Below are 18,247 nucleotides of genomic sequence, written 5' to 3' on the forward strand. Positions count from 1 at the left end.
ATTATCGCTCCTCGATCCTCGCTCCTCCGGCGAAAATAAGGCCAATGGGACGCTACTCAAGATGGTGCAGACAAATCAACTTCCGGTGAGACCGAGACCGAGGAGCGAGGAAATGAAAAATAAGAGAAGTGAGAAGGGCCCACAGTGCGGTGTATATGAGGGTCAGCACTCACTGTTATTCAGAGGCTTTAAACACTCAGCGCCCCCTGCTGGTGAGGGTCAGCACTCACTGTTATTCAGAGGCTTTAAACACTCAGCGCCCCCTGCTGGTGAGGGTCAGCACTCACTGTTATTCAGAGACCTTAAACACTGAGCGCCCCCTGCTGGTGAGGGTCAGCACTCACTGTTATTCAGATAACTTAAATGTCTTCTCCAGGGTTGGACCAGCTGTTTCTGTTTCTCTGTAAACTCTTTTCTTCTGATCTTCAGGTCAGCTGACCCTGCACACGCTGCTCAGTCCGTCCATCAAGAGGAACGCCAAGGTGGACTGAAGCCCCTCTTTATTCTGTCTGTCCTCATGTTGATGTCTTGTGTCTTACCTGTATGAGGTGTTGACCCTACCTGTCCTTATGTAGTCAGTATGAGGTATTGACCCTACCTGTCCTCATGTCTTACCTGTATGAGGTGTTGACCCTACCTGTCCTCATGTCTTACCTGTATGAGGTGTTGACCCTACCTGTCCTCATGTTGTCTTACCGGTATGAGGTGTTGACCCTACCTGTCCTCATGTTGTCTTACCTGTATGAGGTGTTGACCCTACCTGTCCTCATGTTGTCTTACCTGTATGAGGTGTTGACCCTACCTGTCCTCATGTTGTCTTACCCTGTATGAGGTGTTGACCCTACCTGTCCTCATGTTGTCTCACCTGTATGAGGTGTTGACCCTACCTGTGTCTTCAGGAGCAGAAAGGCACTCTGGGTAAAAGGACGGGTCCGGATCTGCAGGTCGGTTTATTTATGTCTTTATCAAAATAAAATAAATATGAAGTGAGAATCTAAACACTGACTTCCTGTTTGAAGTCATGTGACCTGAACGGCGATGAAGGCATCCAGGTGTGTGAGGAGGCGCAGGTGGGCGGGGCCAAAGTGCGTCTGTTGGCCAATCAGCTGCAGGCGAAACTTGACCAGCATTCTACTTCCTGCTGGAGTCCAGCTTCTTCTTCTTCTTCTTCTGCTTCTTCTCCTGCGGCGGCGTCATGTCTACAGGTGAGGCTTCATTAATATCTCACTTCCTGTTAACACTTTGATGTTACCTGTACTGACTGAACCTGAGGCTGTGGTCCTTCAGGAGGAGGAGGAGGAGGAGCCTGCAGACGGTCCCCCTGATGCAGTTCCGCCTCAGGCCTCATGGAGACCGGTAACCAGTAGAACCAGTGATGTGACCAGTAGAAACCAGATCATAATGCTTCCTTTCTGTCTCACCGGCTGTCTCTCTCCTGTGTGTCTCTCACCTGTCTCTCTCTCTCCTGTGTGTCTCTCACCTGTGTGTCTCTCACCTGTCTCTCTCTCACCTGTGTGTCTCTCACCTGTCTCTCTCACCTGTGTGTCTCTCACCTGTCTCTCTCTCACCTGTGTGTCTCTCACCTGTCTCTCTCTCACCTGTGTGTCTCTCACCTGTCTCTCTCACCTGTCTCTCTCACCTGTGTGTCTCTCACCTGTCTCTCTCTCACCTGTCTTTCTGTCTGTCTGTCTCTCACCTGTCCCTCTGTCTCTCTCTCACCTGTCTGTCTCTCACCTGTTTGTCTCTCACCTGTCTCCCTGTCTGTCCCTCACCTGTCTGTTTCTCACCTGTCTCTCTGTCTGTCTCTCACATGTCTCCCTGTCTCTCTCTCACCTGTCTGTCCCTCACCTGTCTCTCTCTCAGAGGAAGAGGACCCCTCAACAGGAACAGATGAGTTTTAGGTTCAGAGAGAAGATCAAGTCTCAGGAGCAGGTACACTGCTGTGCATTCTGGGTACTTTTGTTTACCTGTCTGTCTCTCCCCTGTGTCTCTCTCAACTGTCTCTCTCTCACCTGTCTGTCTCTCACCTGTCTCTCTCTCACCTGTCTGTCTCTCACCTGTTTCTCTCACCTGTGTGTCTATCACCTGTCTGTCTCTCACCTGTTTCTCTCACCTGTATGTCTCTCACCTGTCTCTCTCTCACCTGTCTGTCTCCCTCCTGTCTGTCTCTACCTGTCTGTCTCTCACCTGTCTCTCTCACCTGTTTCTCACCTGTCTGTCTCCCTCCTGTCTCCCTCTCACCTGTCTGTCTCTCACCTGTCTCTCTCTCACTTGTCTGTTTCTCACCTGTCTGTCTCTCACCTGTCTGTCTCTCACCTGTGTGTCTCTCACCTGTATGTCTCTCACCTGTCTCTCTCACCTATGTGTCTCTCACCTGTGTGTCCCTCACCTGTCTCTCTCACCTGTGTGGCTCTCACCTGTCTGTCTCTCACCTGTCTCTCTCACCTGTGTGTCTCTCCCCTGTGTGTCCCTCACCTGTGTGTCTCTCTCTCACCTGTGTGTCCCTCACCTGTCTCTCTCACCTGTGTGGCTCTCACCTGTCTGTCTCTCACCTGTGTGTCTCTCACCTGTCTCTCTCACCTGTCTCTCTCTCACCTGTGTGTCTCTCACCTGTCTGTCTCTCACCTGTGTGTCTCTCACCTGTGTGTCTCTCACCTGTCTCTCTCTCACCTGTCTCTCTCTCTCACCTGTCTCTCTCTCACCTGTCTCTCTCTCACCTGTGTGTCCCTCACCTGTCTCTCTCTCACCTGTGTATCTCTCACCTGTCTCTCACCTGTCTCTCTCTCACCTGTGTGTCTCTCACTTGTCTGTCTCTCACCTGTGTGTCTCTCACCTGTCTCTCTCTCTCACCTGTGTGTGTCTCTCACCTGTGTGTCTCTCACCTGTGTGTCCCTCACCTGTCTCTCTCTCACCTGTCTGTCTCTCACCTGTCTCTCTCTCACCTGTGTGTCTCTCACCTGTCTGTCTCTCACCTGTTTCTCTCACCTGTCTGTCTCACCTGTGTGTCTATCACCTGTCTGTCTCTCACCTGTCTCTCTCTCACCTGTGTGTCTCTCACCTGTTTCTCTCACCTGTCTCTCTCTCACCTGTGTGTCTCTCACCTGTTTCTCTCACCTGTATGTCTCTCACCTGTCTCTCTCTCACCTGTGTGTGTCTCTCACCTGTGTGTCTCTCACCTGTTTCTCTCTCACCTGTCTGTCTCTCTCTCACCTGTGTGTCTATCACCTGTCTGTCTCTCACCTGTATGTCTCTCACCTGTCTGTCTCACCTGTCTGTCTCCCTCCTGTCTGTCTCTACCTGTCTGTCTCTCACCTGTCTGTCTCTCACCTGTCTCTCTCACCTGTCTCTCACCTGTCTGTCTCACCTGTCTGTCTGTCTGTCTCCTGTCTCCCTCCCACCTGTCTGTCTCTCACCTGTCTCTCTCTCACTTGTCTGTTTCTCACCTGTCTGTCTCTCTCCTGTGTGTCTCTCACCTGTCTGTCTCTCACCTATGTGTCTCTCACCTGTCTGTCTCTCACCTGTGTGTCTCTCACCTGTATGTCTCTCACCTGTCTCTCTCACCTGTGTGTCTCTCACCTGTGTGTCCCTCACCTGTCTCTCTCACCTGTGTGTCTCTCACCTGTCTGTCTCTCACCTGTGTGTCCCTCACCTGTCTCTCTCTCACCTGTGTGTCTCTCACCTGTGTGTCTCTCACCTGTCTCTCTCTCACCTGTGTGTTTCTCACCTGTCTCTCTCTCACCTGTGTGTCCCTCACATGTGTGTCTCTCACCTGTGTGTCTCTCACCTGTCTCTCTCTCACCTGTGTGTCCCTCACATGTGTGTCTCTCACCTGTGTGTCTCTCACCTGTCTCTCTCTCACCTGTCTCTCTCTCACCTGTGTGTCCCTCACCTGTCTCTCTCTCTCACACCTGTCTCTCTAACCTGTGTGTCCCTCACCTGTGTGTTCCTCACCTGTGTCTCTCACCTGTGTGTCTCTCACCTGTGTGTCCCTCATCTGTCTCTCTCTCACCTGTGTGTCTCTCACCTGTGTGTCCCTCACCTGTCTCTCTCTCACCTGTCTGTCTCACCTGTGTGTCTCTCACCTGTGTGTCTCTCACCTGTCTCTCTCTCACCTGTGTGTCTCTCACCTGTGTGTCTCTCACCTGTCTCTCTCTCACCTGTCTCTCTCTCACCTGTCTCTCTCTCACCTGTGTGTCCCTCACCTGTCTCTCTCTCACCTGTGTATCTCTCACCTGTCTCTCTCTCACCTGTCTCTCTCTCACCTGTGTGTCTCTCACTTGTCTGTCTCTCACCTGTGTGTCTCTCACCTGTCTCTCTCTCACCTGTGTGTGTCTCTCACCTGTGTGTCCCTCACCTATCTCTCTCTCACCTGTGTGTCTCTCACCTGTCTGTCTCACCTGTGTGTCTCTCACCTGTCTCTCTCTCACCTGTGTGTGTCTCTCACCTGTCTCTCTCTCACCTGTGTGTGTCTCACCTGTGTGTGTCTCTCACCTGTCTCTCTCTCACCTGTCTGTCTCTCACCTGTGTGTCTCTCACCTGTCTCTCTCTCTCTCACCTGTTTCTCTCTCACCTGTCTCTCTCTCACCTGTTTGTCCCTCACCTGTCTCTCTCTCACCTGTCTGTCTCACCTGTGTGTCTCTCACCTGTCTCTCTCTCACCTGTGTGTGTCTCTCACCTGTCTCTCTCTCACCTGTATGTCTCTCACCTGTGTGTCCCTCACCGGTCTCTCTCTCACCTGTGTGTCCCTCACCTGTCTCTCTCTCACCTGTGTGTCCCTCACCTGTGTCTCTCTCACCTGTGTGTGTCCCTCACCTGTCTCTCTCTCACCTGTGTGTGTCTCTCACCTGTCTCTCTCTCACCTGTGTGTGTCTCTCACCTGTGTGTGTCTCTCACCTATGTGTCCCTCACCTGTCTGCCTCTCACCTGTCTCTCTCTCACCTGTCTGTCTCACCTGTGTCTGTCTCACCTGTGTCTCTCTCACCTGTGTGTGTCCCTCACCTGTGTCTCTCTCACCTGTCTGTCTCTCACCTGTGTGTCCCTCACCTGTCTGCCTCTCACCTGTCTGCCTCTCACCTGTCTCTCTCTCACCTGTCTGTCTCACCTGTGTCTCTCTCACCTGTGTGTGTCCCTCACCTGTCTCAGGTGTGCTTCTTCTGTGAGGGCCGTGTTTACCTGATGCAGCTTCAGACGGCTGAAGGTGTGTTTTTCCACCGAAGCTGCTTCCTGTGCTCCAGCTGCAGCAGCGCCCTGAGGCCGGGGGGGGGGCATGGCTACGACCCGCAGCTGCGTGAGTCTGTTGTTGTTGTTGTTTACATATCAATAGTATAAACATACGTGAGTTTATTGTTTGTTTTTGGTACATTTATTTCCATGTTATGGTTTCCATTTCTTCACTGTTCATTCTCTCTCACCTGTCTGTCTCTCACCTGTCTCTCTCTCACCTGTCTCTCTCTCTCATTACATTACATTACATTTAGCTGAGGCTTTTATCCAAAGCGACTTACAATAAGTGCGTTCGACCAGGAAGACACAAACTTGAAGAAAACAGAATCATAAAGTACATCAGGTTTCATAGAGCCAAACATTTCAAGTGCTACTCAACTGGCTTTAGGTAAGCCAGCCCTTTATTAGTATAAAAGTGCTTTGTTAATAGTTCTATCGCTGGAAGTGGAGTCGAAAGAGATGAGTTTTCAGTCTGGAAGGTGTGTAAGCTTTCTGCTGTCCTGATGTCAATGGGGAGCTCATTCCACCATCTTGGAGCCAGGACAGCAAACCCACGTGTTTTTTCTGATGGGAACTTGGGTCCCCCTCGCAGCGAGGGTGCAGCGAGTCGTTTGGCTGATGCAGAGCGGAGTGCACGTGCTGGGGTGTACGGTTTAACCATGTCCTGGATGTACGAAGGGCCAGATCCATTCGCAGCATGGTAAGCAAGTACCAGTGTCTTGAAGTGGATTCTAGCAGTTACCGGAAGCCAGTGGAGGGAGCGGAGGAGCGGAGTGGTGTGGGAACATTTAGGAAGGTTGAAGACGAGCCGCTGCATTCTGGATGAGCTGCAGAGGTCGGATGGCACATGCAGGTAGACCAGCCAGGAGGGAGTTGCAGTAGTCTAGGCGTGAGATGACGAGAGTCTGGACCAGAACCTGAGTCGCTTTCTGGGTCAGCTGGGGACGTATCTTCCTGATGTTGTAAAGCGTGTATCTGCAGCAACGGGTTGTAGCAGCGATGTTTGCAGTGAAGGACAGGTTGTTATCTAGGGTCACACCCAGATTCCTTGCAGTCTGAGTCGGGGAAACAACTGAGGTGCCGATGTTGATTGTTAGGTCAAGAGTGGGACAATCTTTTCCCGGGAGGAAGAGCAGCTCAGTCTTGTCAAGGTTGAGCTTGAGGTGATGAGCAGACATCCACTGAGAGATGTCAGCTAGACAAGCAGAGATGCGTGCGACGACCTGGGTCTCTGAGCGGGGAAAGGACAGAATTCATTGGGTGTCGTCAGCGTAGCAGTGGTAAGAAAAACCATGCGGGCTAATGACTGATCCGAGCGAGTTTGTGTACAGGGAGAAGAGGAGGGGACCAAGAACAGAGCCCTGAGGGACCCCTGTAGTTAATTGACAAGGGTCTCACCTGTCTGTCTCTCACCTGTTTGTCTCTCACCTGTTTGTCTCTTACCTGTCTGTCTCTCACCTGTTTGTCTCTCACCTGTTTGTCTCTCACCTGTCTGTCTCTCACCTGTCTGTCTCTCACCTGTCTGTCTCTCACCTGTTTGTCTCTCACCTGTCTGTCTCTCACCTGTCTGTCTCACCTCTCTGTCCTACCTGTCTCTTGGCCCTCTTCTTCTCCCACATTGAACATCGCAGAAACTCCGTTCAAACATCAAAACGTTCAGCTCGGTCGAAATCGATTACTTTCCTCATTCATAGCTTTCATAATTCCAGAGATACTTCCCATAATGCATCACATGTTTAACATGGAAGTCAATGGAGAAACTCTTCAGACTTGAACAATCTTCATGCGATTCAACTGCTAACTGCTCCTTCATACTTTCAGTCAGAAACCTCATTCCAACTTTAAAATGTTACACATCTTTCTGACATTATTCGTGTAAAACAACTTTTAAATGTGATTCTTACTTTTAGAGATATTAAACATTGTTCAGACCTTGGTAAAGACTCTTTACTGCTCAATACACAGATTGTAACATTAGTGTGTATTGAGCATAGATTGTATATATAAATGGACGTAGGGTCCGTGACGTCACCCATAGGATTCTGCAGTTGCCGTGAAGCCCTTAGTAGGCGGAGTCGGCCACTAACGGCTCGACATTGACGTCAGAGTTCAACTCCAGCCTGCTCCAAATAAGGGCAAAGAGGCGGAGCCGAGGCGGGACCTGCTGCCACCGAGCTGGAAGTTCCAGAGCTAGCTGAAGCTACCAAGCTAAGCTAACATCCTCCCCATCTGCACGCTGCCGTCGCATTTTACGTTTCTAAGGTAAGCGGACATGAAACTATTCAGCAAAACTATAAATAATAATCTAAGTTATTGAGTTTTAACATAATACTTCAGAATCTTAAAACCCCTTAACGTTTGTATGCAATTGTGCTAAATTCAACACTGGAATCAAGCAAATATTAATATGTTTGCATGACATTAGTTATTTATATTTTGATATCACTTAACTATACGTTTAATACATTTAAGTCAAGCTAAGGTACATGTGATGGTAGCTAGTTAGTGCTCTTACCTGTGAGGCCTCCTCCAAACAGCATAATAACCAGACTATCATTCAAACTAAGTACCAGTTATAGATCCTTGACTTTAGACAAACAATTCAAAAGACAAAATGTATTTAAAGACCAATCTTTATTTGAATGTGCCTCTTAACCTGAGATATTAGTTATACAGTAATAGTATTGACAATCTAAAAAAACTGAGCAACTCAACAGTCAACTTTATGTTTCTTATTGTCTAAAGCATTTATTATTTTCATTTTCCCAATCTCATATTCAGTGTGGACGGATTGAGACAGCCTGGTGTCCAGAGAGCTGCAGAGACTTCAGGGAGAAACCTCCGTGTGATGGACGTCCTGTCTGTTGGTTTGGAGAGGACTGAGGGTCTTTCCTCTGCAAGGAGGACCAGGCCTGATGGAGGAGCCCATGCTGGGCACAGCTGATACCAACTGCACAGGCCTAGTCTGTCACGTTATTTGACTAAATGTGTTTAATACATTTAATAGGTTTACACCTTCTGTCCATATGTGCTTTTTATTTAAAACATTTGATTAACTTTTGGTTCACATAAATTGTATTTGTATTTGCACTCCTTTTGTCCATTATTCTTACTGAAAATGTTAGATTACACATTCACATCTGACTGAAGATTGGCCCCATTTATTTGTGACGTTGCAAAACAAGGTACATATTGTGAAGCTCATAAAGTGAGGCAAATAGAAATAATCAGCGGATGGAGTGTAGATGTGGAAATAGCTGCATTCGATCAGCTGACTGTGTTTTCACAATAAAAGTAGTTTCTTAGTGAATGTCCTGTACTGGTCTTAAAATCTCATAACATCAGCTTTGGATGTTCTTCTGGACCCTCAGAGAAGGAGAAGATGTCCTGTCTTTCAGGCATGTCCTTTCCTAACAAAAATGACAGGAAACATAAAACATATTATTGCAGAACAAGTGTGTTATTTATGAAAGTGGTGTGTTTGTGTGTTTAGGGGCTGTTGATGTAATTGTAATGTTTTTTTTTTATTTCAACAATGAGCTACAAAGACAATCAGATTATGAATGAACAGTATGAAGTTCATCAACATTGAAATATATGTTATTATCAAAATAATATTGAACTGTTATCAAAACGTAGTGCAACTGTAGAAGCTTGCTCTGTTGTCTCACTGAAAGAATCACTTTTACCACGTTTTTTACAGACAATATTGAGAGATAAATAGTAGCAGTTCTCACTATTACATTACATTGCATTTAGCTGACGCTTTTATCCAAAGCGACTTACAATAAGTACATTCGACCAGGAAGACACAACCTTGAAGAAAACAGAATCATAAAGTACATCAGGTTTCATAGAGCCAAACATTTCAAGTGCTACTCAACTGGCTTTAGGTAAGCCAGTCCTTTATTAGTATAAAAGTGCTTCGTTAATAGTTCTATCGCTGGAAGTGGAGTCGAAAGAGATGAGTTTTCAGTTTGCGCCGGAAGATGTGCAAGCTATCTGCCGTCCTGATGTCAATGGGGAGCTCATTCCACCATCTTGGACACACTATGTGTTAAATATCTTTGCCTTCAATACATTAAATTAGAAAGCTGACAAAGTCATATTGCTAAATATCTAAATGTAACTTTTTGCATGGAAAAAACCCTCAACTTCACTGATGTGTAGGTGATCTAGTATTTAGTATTGTTTAATGGAATGTATTCAAGTCAATACTTCATTCATTTAAACCAATATATTTCTTGATTCTTTGTACAGTATGAAAAAAGAGTCTTTGTACCTGTGCTGAAGTTCACTGCTGTGAGGAGTCCAGTTCTGTCTCTCACTCTCTGGTCCAGCCTGTCTGCATCACCTGGACACTTTAAACAAACAGATATATATATATGTGTAAAGTACCATGTGTACAAACAATATAACTGATTCTCTTCTGTTGAACATGTTGGATTGTGTATTGTCCGAGTCAGGGGCCTTTTTATTTTACTGTAACTTTGGAAATTGTGTTACCAATGCTTACTGTTTATTTGATACCCATTTGGTAATGAAATTAATAAAAACAACAAGGTTTGGGTTCGTTCTTCAGATGACTGTGACGTTAACGTGTAAGCTCGATAATGAACTCCAGCTCAACCAACCATATTGTAATATCTAAGTAATCATCTTGAAATATGACATTAATAATTGTAATATACACACATCTTATTGTGAGGTTGATTTCACATACACTACTTCGACATTAGCTTGTCTACATACTTGAGAATAGCCAATTTAAATTAACCTTAGATGCATACAGTTCTACCTACATAATAAAATATCTCTAAGTTACAAGGATGACCTTATTGTATCAACCTCGAACAGAAGCCGTTTGTTCAACAGTATTATCCCAGTTAACGCTTGTCTATTTAGTTTTAACCTTTATATATACAGTCTATGATTTTAACTTGGAGGCTACTATTAGCATCGTTAGCACCGATGTAGCTACCACTAGCTTACACGCTAACCCAAGCCTTAACATTCATTACGTAGCTGATTAAAATCATTAACACATAAATAAGTACTCGATTTTCACTTACCGCAAAACCGCATGCATGCACCGTCTGTTTTAACCGCAGAGCGAGTCACAATAGTCCGATATATAAGCATGAAGAACAAACAACCACGGCCGGCTTCAAGTTGTGTTTCCTGGATGAGCTGAGCAGGCAGAGTCCCTGTAGCTTCACGGAGCAGCTAGCAGAGAGACAAGAAGCTAACAGCAGCAGGCACTTGACAGAGCCGTCACTCAATGTGACCACGCCCTAATATATGCAAAAACTTTAAGACCTAATATAAATAAAAGGGTCGCATTAGAAAACAATTCACTCACAGATCCATAATCATGAAGGTTGAATCTAACTATATCTAACTTCATAATAATATGTATTGCATCCATGGGTAGAAACATGTTTTTTTCTGCTGTAAAGTTGGGCATTTTAACATGGGGGTCTATGGAAATTGCTCCTTTCTGCAGTCAGTCCCTAGCGGCCAATATATGAACTGCAGTGTGTGGCACTTCCGTATTGGCGTCCCGGCTCTTCCCCAGAGTTTGCCGCTTGGTATTGAGCAGCTCGTTAAGGTGTGTGATGTCACAGCTAGAGTGGAGGGCAGCTTGAAATGTGAAGGTTTTTAAACTGCCATCATTCCCAAACCCTCCATTCCTGAGAAATCATTTTTCATGAGAAACGCAGGAAAACATCTCGTAGCTTGAAAAAGAAAAAGGAAATTAAGCAAAATAATTCAACAAAATGCCTCTTGAGGGCATGAAGTGACAACAACTTCCAACATGTCTCCATTAAAGCCTCATCTTTCCCCCCCACAGCAGCAGCCGCACACCTTTAGTTACATTTCACAGATATCTGTTACGGTTCTTCCACAAAGCGTTCACACTGAGGTTCATCTCTCATTCAGAACCATGAAACCTGTGATCTCTGCACGCCTCGTTAGCGCTCATCGCTCCACCTGACATGCTCAGAGCAGCAGACTTCAGGTAAAGGTTAACGGTCCTGCCCTCAACAGCTCTACTCTATTATGGGGTGTCATCATATGCCGTTTCCATGGAAACTTAGCCCTCACCATAAAACATGATGTCGCTATAACTCCTATGAAAATGTTCAAAAAGTGCTCAAACTTCACGTGTGCTAACAGTCCAGCTGTGACGACATCTACAGGACAGTTTTGAGATTTCTTCAAATGCCGTTGCCATGGCAACACAATGCTCACCATGAAACAGTTTTTCTCATAACTTCAGTGAAAATGCTCCAAACGGCCCAGAACTTCACAGGTTTGGTAACGATGCAGCCATCAACGCTTCTAAGCGTATTATGGGATGTCATCAAATGCCGTTGCCATGGCGACAGATCATTCACCATCAAGTTAGTTCAGAAGTTTGCAGTTCAAATATTCTGCTGCTTTCCCAAGCCTTTTCACTTTCTTCTCTCATCACACATTCAAGCCCCCAGTGTTCATGTTTCATTTCAATCTCAATTCTTCACTTTCTTCTTACACATTACATTTCAGCAGTTCAGCGTCAGCTTTTCAGCATAAAGCATTCCCTCTAGTTTAAGCCTCTTCTTCTGTTGTTTCGGGGAGCTTAGGTTTAGTTGTTGTTGTTTTTTACATATCCATAGTTTAAGCTCCTGTGTTTCTTCTTCTGTGGTTTCAGGGAGGTTTTACTGTCTGCACTGCGACCCCTGCCTGAGGACCCGACCCCCCCCCCCACCGAGCATCCATCGTAAGAGACTCTCGTCTAATAAAGTTGTATAAGATGACTGGTGTTCATGATGTGTGATCACAGGTGTGTTTGTTTTCTCCACAGGCGTCTCCCCCCCTCTCCGGGCGCCGGCGCTCCTCAGGTGAGCCCCCCCGCCTGTTTCTGTCTCACCTGTCCCCCCTCTCCTGTTTCTATGACAGACAGTCTCTGGTCGCCTCTGAGCTGCTCTTTATACGGCGGGCTTCAGTGTGTTTCTGTGTGTGTTTCTGTGTGTGTGTGCTTGTGTGTGTGTGTGTGTGTGTGTCGGCAGCTGTTTCTGTGAGGGAGGGGGGAGAGAGGAGCGAAGAGCAGGAGCCCCCCCGTTGGTCCAGAGAGGAAGAGGAGGAAGAGTCGCTGCATCATTTCAATTTCAGCCTGAAAAACGAGGTGGACAAAACCAGGTGAGTATGGAAGGTAATTAATGCCTGGAGAAAACAATGAACCCCAACTGCAAAATTGTGAACATTGTTTTCAGTTCAGAGTCGGGGATGGAGGAGGGGAGCAGTGGGACTTCAGAAGAGAAAACTCCATGGAGGGAAACTGTGAAGAAGCACCAGAGAGAGGAGGAGGAGGAAGAGGAAGAGGAAGAGGGGGAAGAAGAAGAAGAAGAAGAAGAAGAAGAAGAAGAAGAAGAAGAAGAAGAAGAAGAAGAAGAAGAAGAGTCGAGTGACGGTGAGTGCTTGCATATAGAATTGTTGTTAAATCAATACTTTATGTAATTGTTATTCATGTCTTCAGCAGCAGGAAGTGAAACGCCTCAGTCTGAGACCTCGCCCCCAAGACATGGCTCCGCCCCTGATGAGGAACTGTACCCGGCCACACATGCCGTTGTCACGGAAACCGCTCCCAGGGGGCGGGGCTCGTTTGACGCCATTACCCCAGATCTGCCGCCATATAAGGGCGTGGGGTCAGAGACAGAGGGGGCGGAGAGGAGGACAGTTGTTCCTGCTGACAGGAAGCAGAAGAAGACTTCAGCCAATCAGAAGACAGCTACAGGCGATGATGTCATTGATAAACACCTGTCCAAACTGACCTCCGACCTCCAGAGGGTCTCAGTGAAGGAGAACCGGGAGAATCCGCCGTATGTTCCACACGCTCTTGCCTTCAAACGAGCATACGCCATCAAGGTACAGACCCCCCTTACTCTGTAACATGGTACGCCCCCCCTTACTCTGTAACGTGGTACCCCCCCCTTACTCTGTAACGTGGTATTCCCCCCCTTACTCTGTAACATGGTACGCCCCCCCTTACTCTGTAACGTGGTACCCCCCCCTTACTCTGTAATGTGGTATTCCACCCCTTACTCTGTAACATGGTACGCCCCCCCTTACTCTGTAACGTGGTACCCCCCCTTACTCTGTAACGTGGTATTCCCCCACGTACTCTGTAACATGATATTCCCCCCCTTACTCTGTAACATGGTACGCCCCACCTTACTCTGTAACGTGGTACCCTCCCTTACTCTGTAACGTGGTATTCCCCCCCTTACTCTGTAACGTGATATTCCCCCCCTTACTCTGTAACATGGTACCCCCCCCCTTACTCTGTAACGTGGTATTCCCCCCCTTACTCTGTAACGTGGTATTCCCCCCCTTACTCTGTAACGTGGTATTCCCCCCCTTACTCTGTAACGTGGTATTCCCCCCCTTACTCTGTAACATGGTATTCCCCCCCCTTACTCTGTAACATGGTATTCCCCCCCTTACTCTGTAACATGGTATCCCCCCCCTTACTCTGTAACATGGTATTCCCCCCTTACTCTGTAACGTGGTACCCCCCCCCCCTTACTCTGTAACGTGGTACGCCCCCCCCTTACTCTGTAACATGGTACCCCCCCTTACTCTGTAACATGGTACCCCCCCTTACTCTGTAACATGGTACCCCCCCTTACTCTGTAACATGGTACCCCCCCCCCCCGTTACTCTGTAACATGGTACCCCCCCCCCCCCTTACTCTGTAACATGGTATTCCCCCCTTACTCTGTAACATGTACGACCCCCCAACCCCTCAGTAAATTGGTCTCTCCTATTTCAGAGGCGCTCCCTGAGGACCCCCGGCCCTCAAAGACGGACCACCTCATGTCCCCCTTTGGCGTCGGGGGGGCTGTTTCTCGCCCAGGAGCCGTCGATCCTCAGCCTGAAGGAGGCGCTGTTCCTGAGGGGGGGGGAGGAGGAGAAGGGGGTAAGGAGGCAGGTCCCGGGGGGGCGGACGCGGAGACGGGAAGAGCTGCAGAGGCTGCATCGAGCTCAGGTGAGGGGGGGCGCTCAGGTGAGGGGGGGAGCTCAGGTGAGGGGGGGCGCTCAGGTGAGGTGGGGAGCTCAGGTGAGGGGGGCGCTCAGGTGAGGGGGGGAGCTCAGGTGAGGGGGGAGCTCAGGTGAGGGGGGGGGGGGTGATATTTCATTTAAGGTTTTTAGACGTTTAGAAAAATGTTCTGGACTTTATTTTGTATTTTCTTCAGATGATCCAGAGGCAGCTGCAGCAGGTCGAGGAGAAACAGAAACAGCTGGAGGAGAGGGGGGTGGGGCTGGAGAGGGTCCTGAGGGGGGAAGCAGGTACTCTTTACTTCCTGATGTCCAACAATATATAAAATACACGTCTGCAGGATCTTCTGTTCTATGGAGGGTTATTAACGCTCGATATACCGAGGACGCTCCGTACGGAAGGTCATTATGTAAGCACTGTGGATTTGATGTGTTTCAGAGTTTTGGGGCGACTCCCCCGACAGCGAGGATGTGGAGCTTCACCTGGAAGGTACCGGACCCCAGATAAGACCACCAGTACCCCAGATAAGACCACCAGTACACCTGCAGCATAGAGCATTAACTGATACACTCTCTGCAGGTCTGGGGAAACTGGACCACCCGGCGCTGATGCAGCAGTGGTTCCTGTTGGTCCAGCAGAAGAACTGCCTGCTCCGATACGAGTCTGAACTCATGATCTCGTGAGTTCCTGACCTTCAAGTCCTGCAGCAGAACCAGGACTGTGTGGTTGACATTCAGCAGGGCCTGGTTCCTCTGGATCCTCAGGTGCAAGCTCAGGTTCCTCTGGATCCTCAGGTGCAAGCTCAGGTTCATCTGGATCCTCAGGTCCAGGTTTCTCTGGATCCTCAGGTTCAGGTTTCTCTGGATCCTCAGGTGCAGGTTCTGGTGGGTCTTTGTCTCAGGTGTGTTCCTGTGTTTCAGGGCCCGGGAGGTGGAGTTGGAGGACCGGCAGAGCCGCTTGCAGCAGGAGCTCCGAGACCAGATGGCCGTGGAAGGTGAAACCACTTCCTGTTCTTTTTAGACAATAAAACATTTAATATGACCAGGTCCTCATGCTCTTATTCTGAAGGGCTAACCTTTATTTAACCTTCTTGTTTATGCAGACCACCTGAAGCCGGAGGTCCAGCTGTTGGAGGAGGTTCTGGTTCTGCAGGAGCTGCTGGAGGTGGTCCAGCAGAGAGACTCTCTGGTGGCTCAGCTGGAGGAGCACCGGCTGCAGGACCAGGACCTGGAGGGGGTCCTGAGCCAGGGACTCGGTCTCACCTGGCCCTGAACCAGAGGACCAGGACCTGGTTTACCTTTGAATGTTTCTGAGATCCATGAGGAACAGAAAGTCCAGTTCTTCAGTTGTTTTTGAGAGTTTTGGACCGGGTCTGGCATGGACTCATGGAGCCGGGCCGCCCTACAAAATGAAATACTTAGTATTCAATGTATTTATTTGTATTGTACAATCAGCTGTGGGCCTTACCTCCTCTCATCCTGCCATCTGTTTATTATTAATAAAACAAATGTTATATTTCCTGGTTTACATTGTTTTACCTTTAAAGTAGAGACACTACATACTGATATACGCCTGAACATCAGCAGGAGAGGACTCTTTAAAGTAGAGCCACTACATACTGATATAAACCTGAACATCAGCAGGAGAGGACTCTTTAAAGTAGAGCCACTACATACTGATATACGCCTGAACATCAGCAGGAGAAGACTCTTTAAAGTAGAGCCACTACATACTGATATAAACCTGAACATCAGCAGGAGAGGACTCTTTAAAGTAGAGCCACTACATACTGATATACGCCTGACATCAGCAGGAGAGGACTCTTTAAAGTAGAGACACTACATACTGATATAAACCTGAACATCAGCAGGAGAGGACTCTTTAAAAGTAGAGACCACTACATACTGATATAACCTGAAGACATCAGCAGGAGAGGACTCTTAAAGTAGAGACACTACATACTGATATAAACCTGAACATCAGCAGGAGAGGAATCTTTAAAGTAGAGACACTACATACTGATATACACCTGAACATCAGCAGGAGAGGACTCTTTAAAGTAGAGACACTACATACTGATATACACCCGAACATCAGCAGGTGAGGACTCTTTAAAGTAGAGACACTACAAACTGATATACAACTGAACATCAGCAGGAGAGACTCTTAAAGTAGAGACAACTACATACTGATATACACCTGAAACATCAGGCAGGAGAGGAATCTTTTAAAGTAGAGACACTACATACTGATATATACACCTGAACATCAGCAGGAGAGGACTCTTTAAAGTAGAGACACTACATACTGATATACACCTGAACATCAGCAGGAGAGGACTCTTTAAAGTAGAGACACTACATACTGATATACACCTGAACATCAGCAGGTGAAGACTCTTTAAAGTAGAGAACACTACATACTGATATACACCTGAAACATCAGCAGGAGAGGACTCTTTAAAGTAGAGACACTACATACTGATATACACCTGAACATCAGCAGGTGAGGACTCTTAAAAGTAGAGACACTACATTACTGATATAGACCTGAACATCAGCAGGTGAGGACTCTTTAAAGTAGAGGACACTACATACTGATATACACCTGAACATCAGCAGGAGAGGACTCTTTAAAGTAGAGACACTACATACTGATATCACCTGAACATCAGCAGGAGAGGACTCTTAAAGTAGAGACACTACATACTGATATACACCTGAACATCAGCAGGAGAGGACTCTTTAAAGTAGAGACACTAAATACTGATAACACTGAACATCAGCAGGATGAGGACTCTTTAAAGTAGAGACACTACACACTGATTATACACCTTGAACATCAGCATGGAGGAGGACTCTTTAAAGTAGAGACACTACATACTGATAACACCTGAACATCAGCAGGAGAGGACTCTTTAAAGTAGAGACACTACATACTGATATACACCTGGAACATCAGCAGGAGAGGACTCTTTAAAGTAGAGACACTACATACTGATATACACCTGAACATCAGCAGGATGAGGACTCTTTAAAGTAGAGACACTACATACTGATATACACCTGAACATCAGCAGTGAGGGGACTCTTTAAAGTAGAGACACTACATACTGATATACACCTGAACATCAGCAGGTGAGGACTCTTTAAAGTAGAGACAACTACATACTGATATACACCTGAACATCAGCAGGAGAGGACTCTTTAAAGTAGAGACACTACATACTGATATACACCTGAACATCAGCAGGAGAGGACTCTTTAAAGTAGAGACACTACATACTGATATACACCTGAACAGGCAGCAGGAGAGGAACTCTTTAAAGTAGAAGACACTACATACTGATATACACGCTGAACATCAGCAGGTGAGGACTCTTTAAAGTAGAGACACTACATACTGATATACACCTGAACATCAGCAGGAGAGGATCTTTAAAGTAGAGACACTACATACTGATATAAACCTGAACATCAGCAGGAGAGGACTCTTTAAAGGTAAATAGACACTACATACTGATATACACGCTGAACATCAGCAGGAGAGGACTCTTTAAAGTAGAGACACTACATACTGATATACACCTGAACATCAGCATGAGGTGAGGACTCTTTAAGTAGAGACACTACATACTGATATACACCTAGAACATCAGCAGGTGAGGACTCTTTAAAGTAGAGACACTACATACTGATATACACCTGAACATCAGCAGGAGAGGACTCTTTAAGTAGAGACACTACATACTGATATACACCTGAACATCAGCAGGAGAGGACTCTTTAAAGTAGAGACACTACATACTGATATACACCTGAACATCAGCAGGAGAGGACTCTTTAAAGTAGAGACACTACATACTGATATACACCTGAACATCAGCAGGTGAGGACTCTTTAAAGTAGAGACACTACATACTGATATACACCTGAACATCAGCAGGAGAGGACTCTTTAAAGTAGAGACACTACATAC

The 18,247-nt window shown here is 47.0% G+C and overlaps 1 protein-coding gene across 1 annotated transcript in view; it reads left to right on the forward strand.

Moving 5' to 3' along the window:
- LOC117537116 (F-actin-monooxygenase MICAL3-like) overlaps window positions 1–15,787 on the forward strand; it is a 46,450-nt gene extending 30,663 nt beyond the window's left edge. The window contains exons 12-29 of the mRNA XM_034202262.1: window positions 430–482; window positions 900–944; window positions 1,020–1,205; window positions 1,288–1,356; window positions 1,864–1,932; window positions 5,143–5,287; window positions 11,921–11,989; window positions 12,074–12,110; window positions 12,279–12,408; window positions 12,483–12,557; window positions 12,634–12,679; window positions 12,746–13,134; window positions 14,042–14,257; window positions 14,466–14,559; window positions 14,708–14,758; window positions 14,849–14,948; window positions 15,190–15,263; window positions 15,372–15,787. Coding sequence (XP_034058153.1) covers window positions 430–482; window positions 900–944; window positions 1,020–1,205; window positions 1,288–1,356; window positions 1,864–1,932; window positions 5,143–5,287; window positions 11,921–11,989; window positions 12,074–12,110; window positions 12,279–12,408; window positions 12,483–12,557; window positions 12,634–12,679; window positions 12,746–13,134; window positions 14,042–14,257; window positions 14,466–14,559; window positions 14,708–14,758; window positions 14,849–14,948; window positions 15,190–15,263; window positions 15,372–15,541 — 2,018 coding nt within the window. The 3' untranslated portion in view covers window positions 15,542–15,787. The remainder of the gene's footprint in view (window positions 1–429; window positions 483–899; window positions 945–1,019; window positions 1,206–1,287; window positions 1,357–1,863; window positions 1,933–5,142; window positions 5,288–11,920; window positions 11,990–12,073; window positions 12,111–12,278; window positions 12,409–12,482; window positions 12,558–12,633; window positions 12,680–12,745; window positions 13,135–14,041; window positions 14,258–14,465; window positions 14,560–14,707; window positions 14,759–14,848; window positions 14,949–15,189; window positions 15,264–15,371) is intronic.
- The last annotated feature ends 2,460 nt before the right edge of the window (window positions 15,788–18,247 follow it).

Source organism: Gymnodraco acuticeps, unplaced genomic scaffold (assembly GCF_902827175.1).
Source record: "Gymnodraco acuticeps unplaced genomic scaffold, fGymAcu1.1, whole genome shotgun sequence".
Taxonomy (NCBI): domain Eukaryota; kingdom Metazoa; phylum Chordata; class Actinopteri; order Perciformes; family Bathydraconidae; genus Gymnodraco; species Gymnodraco acuticeps.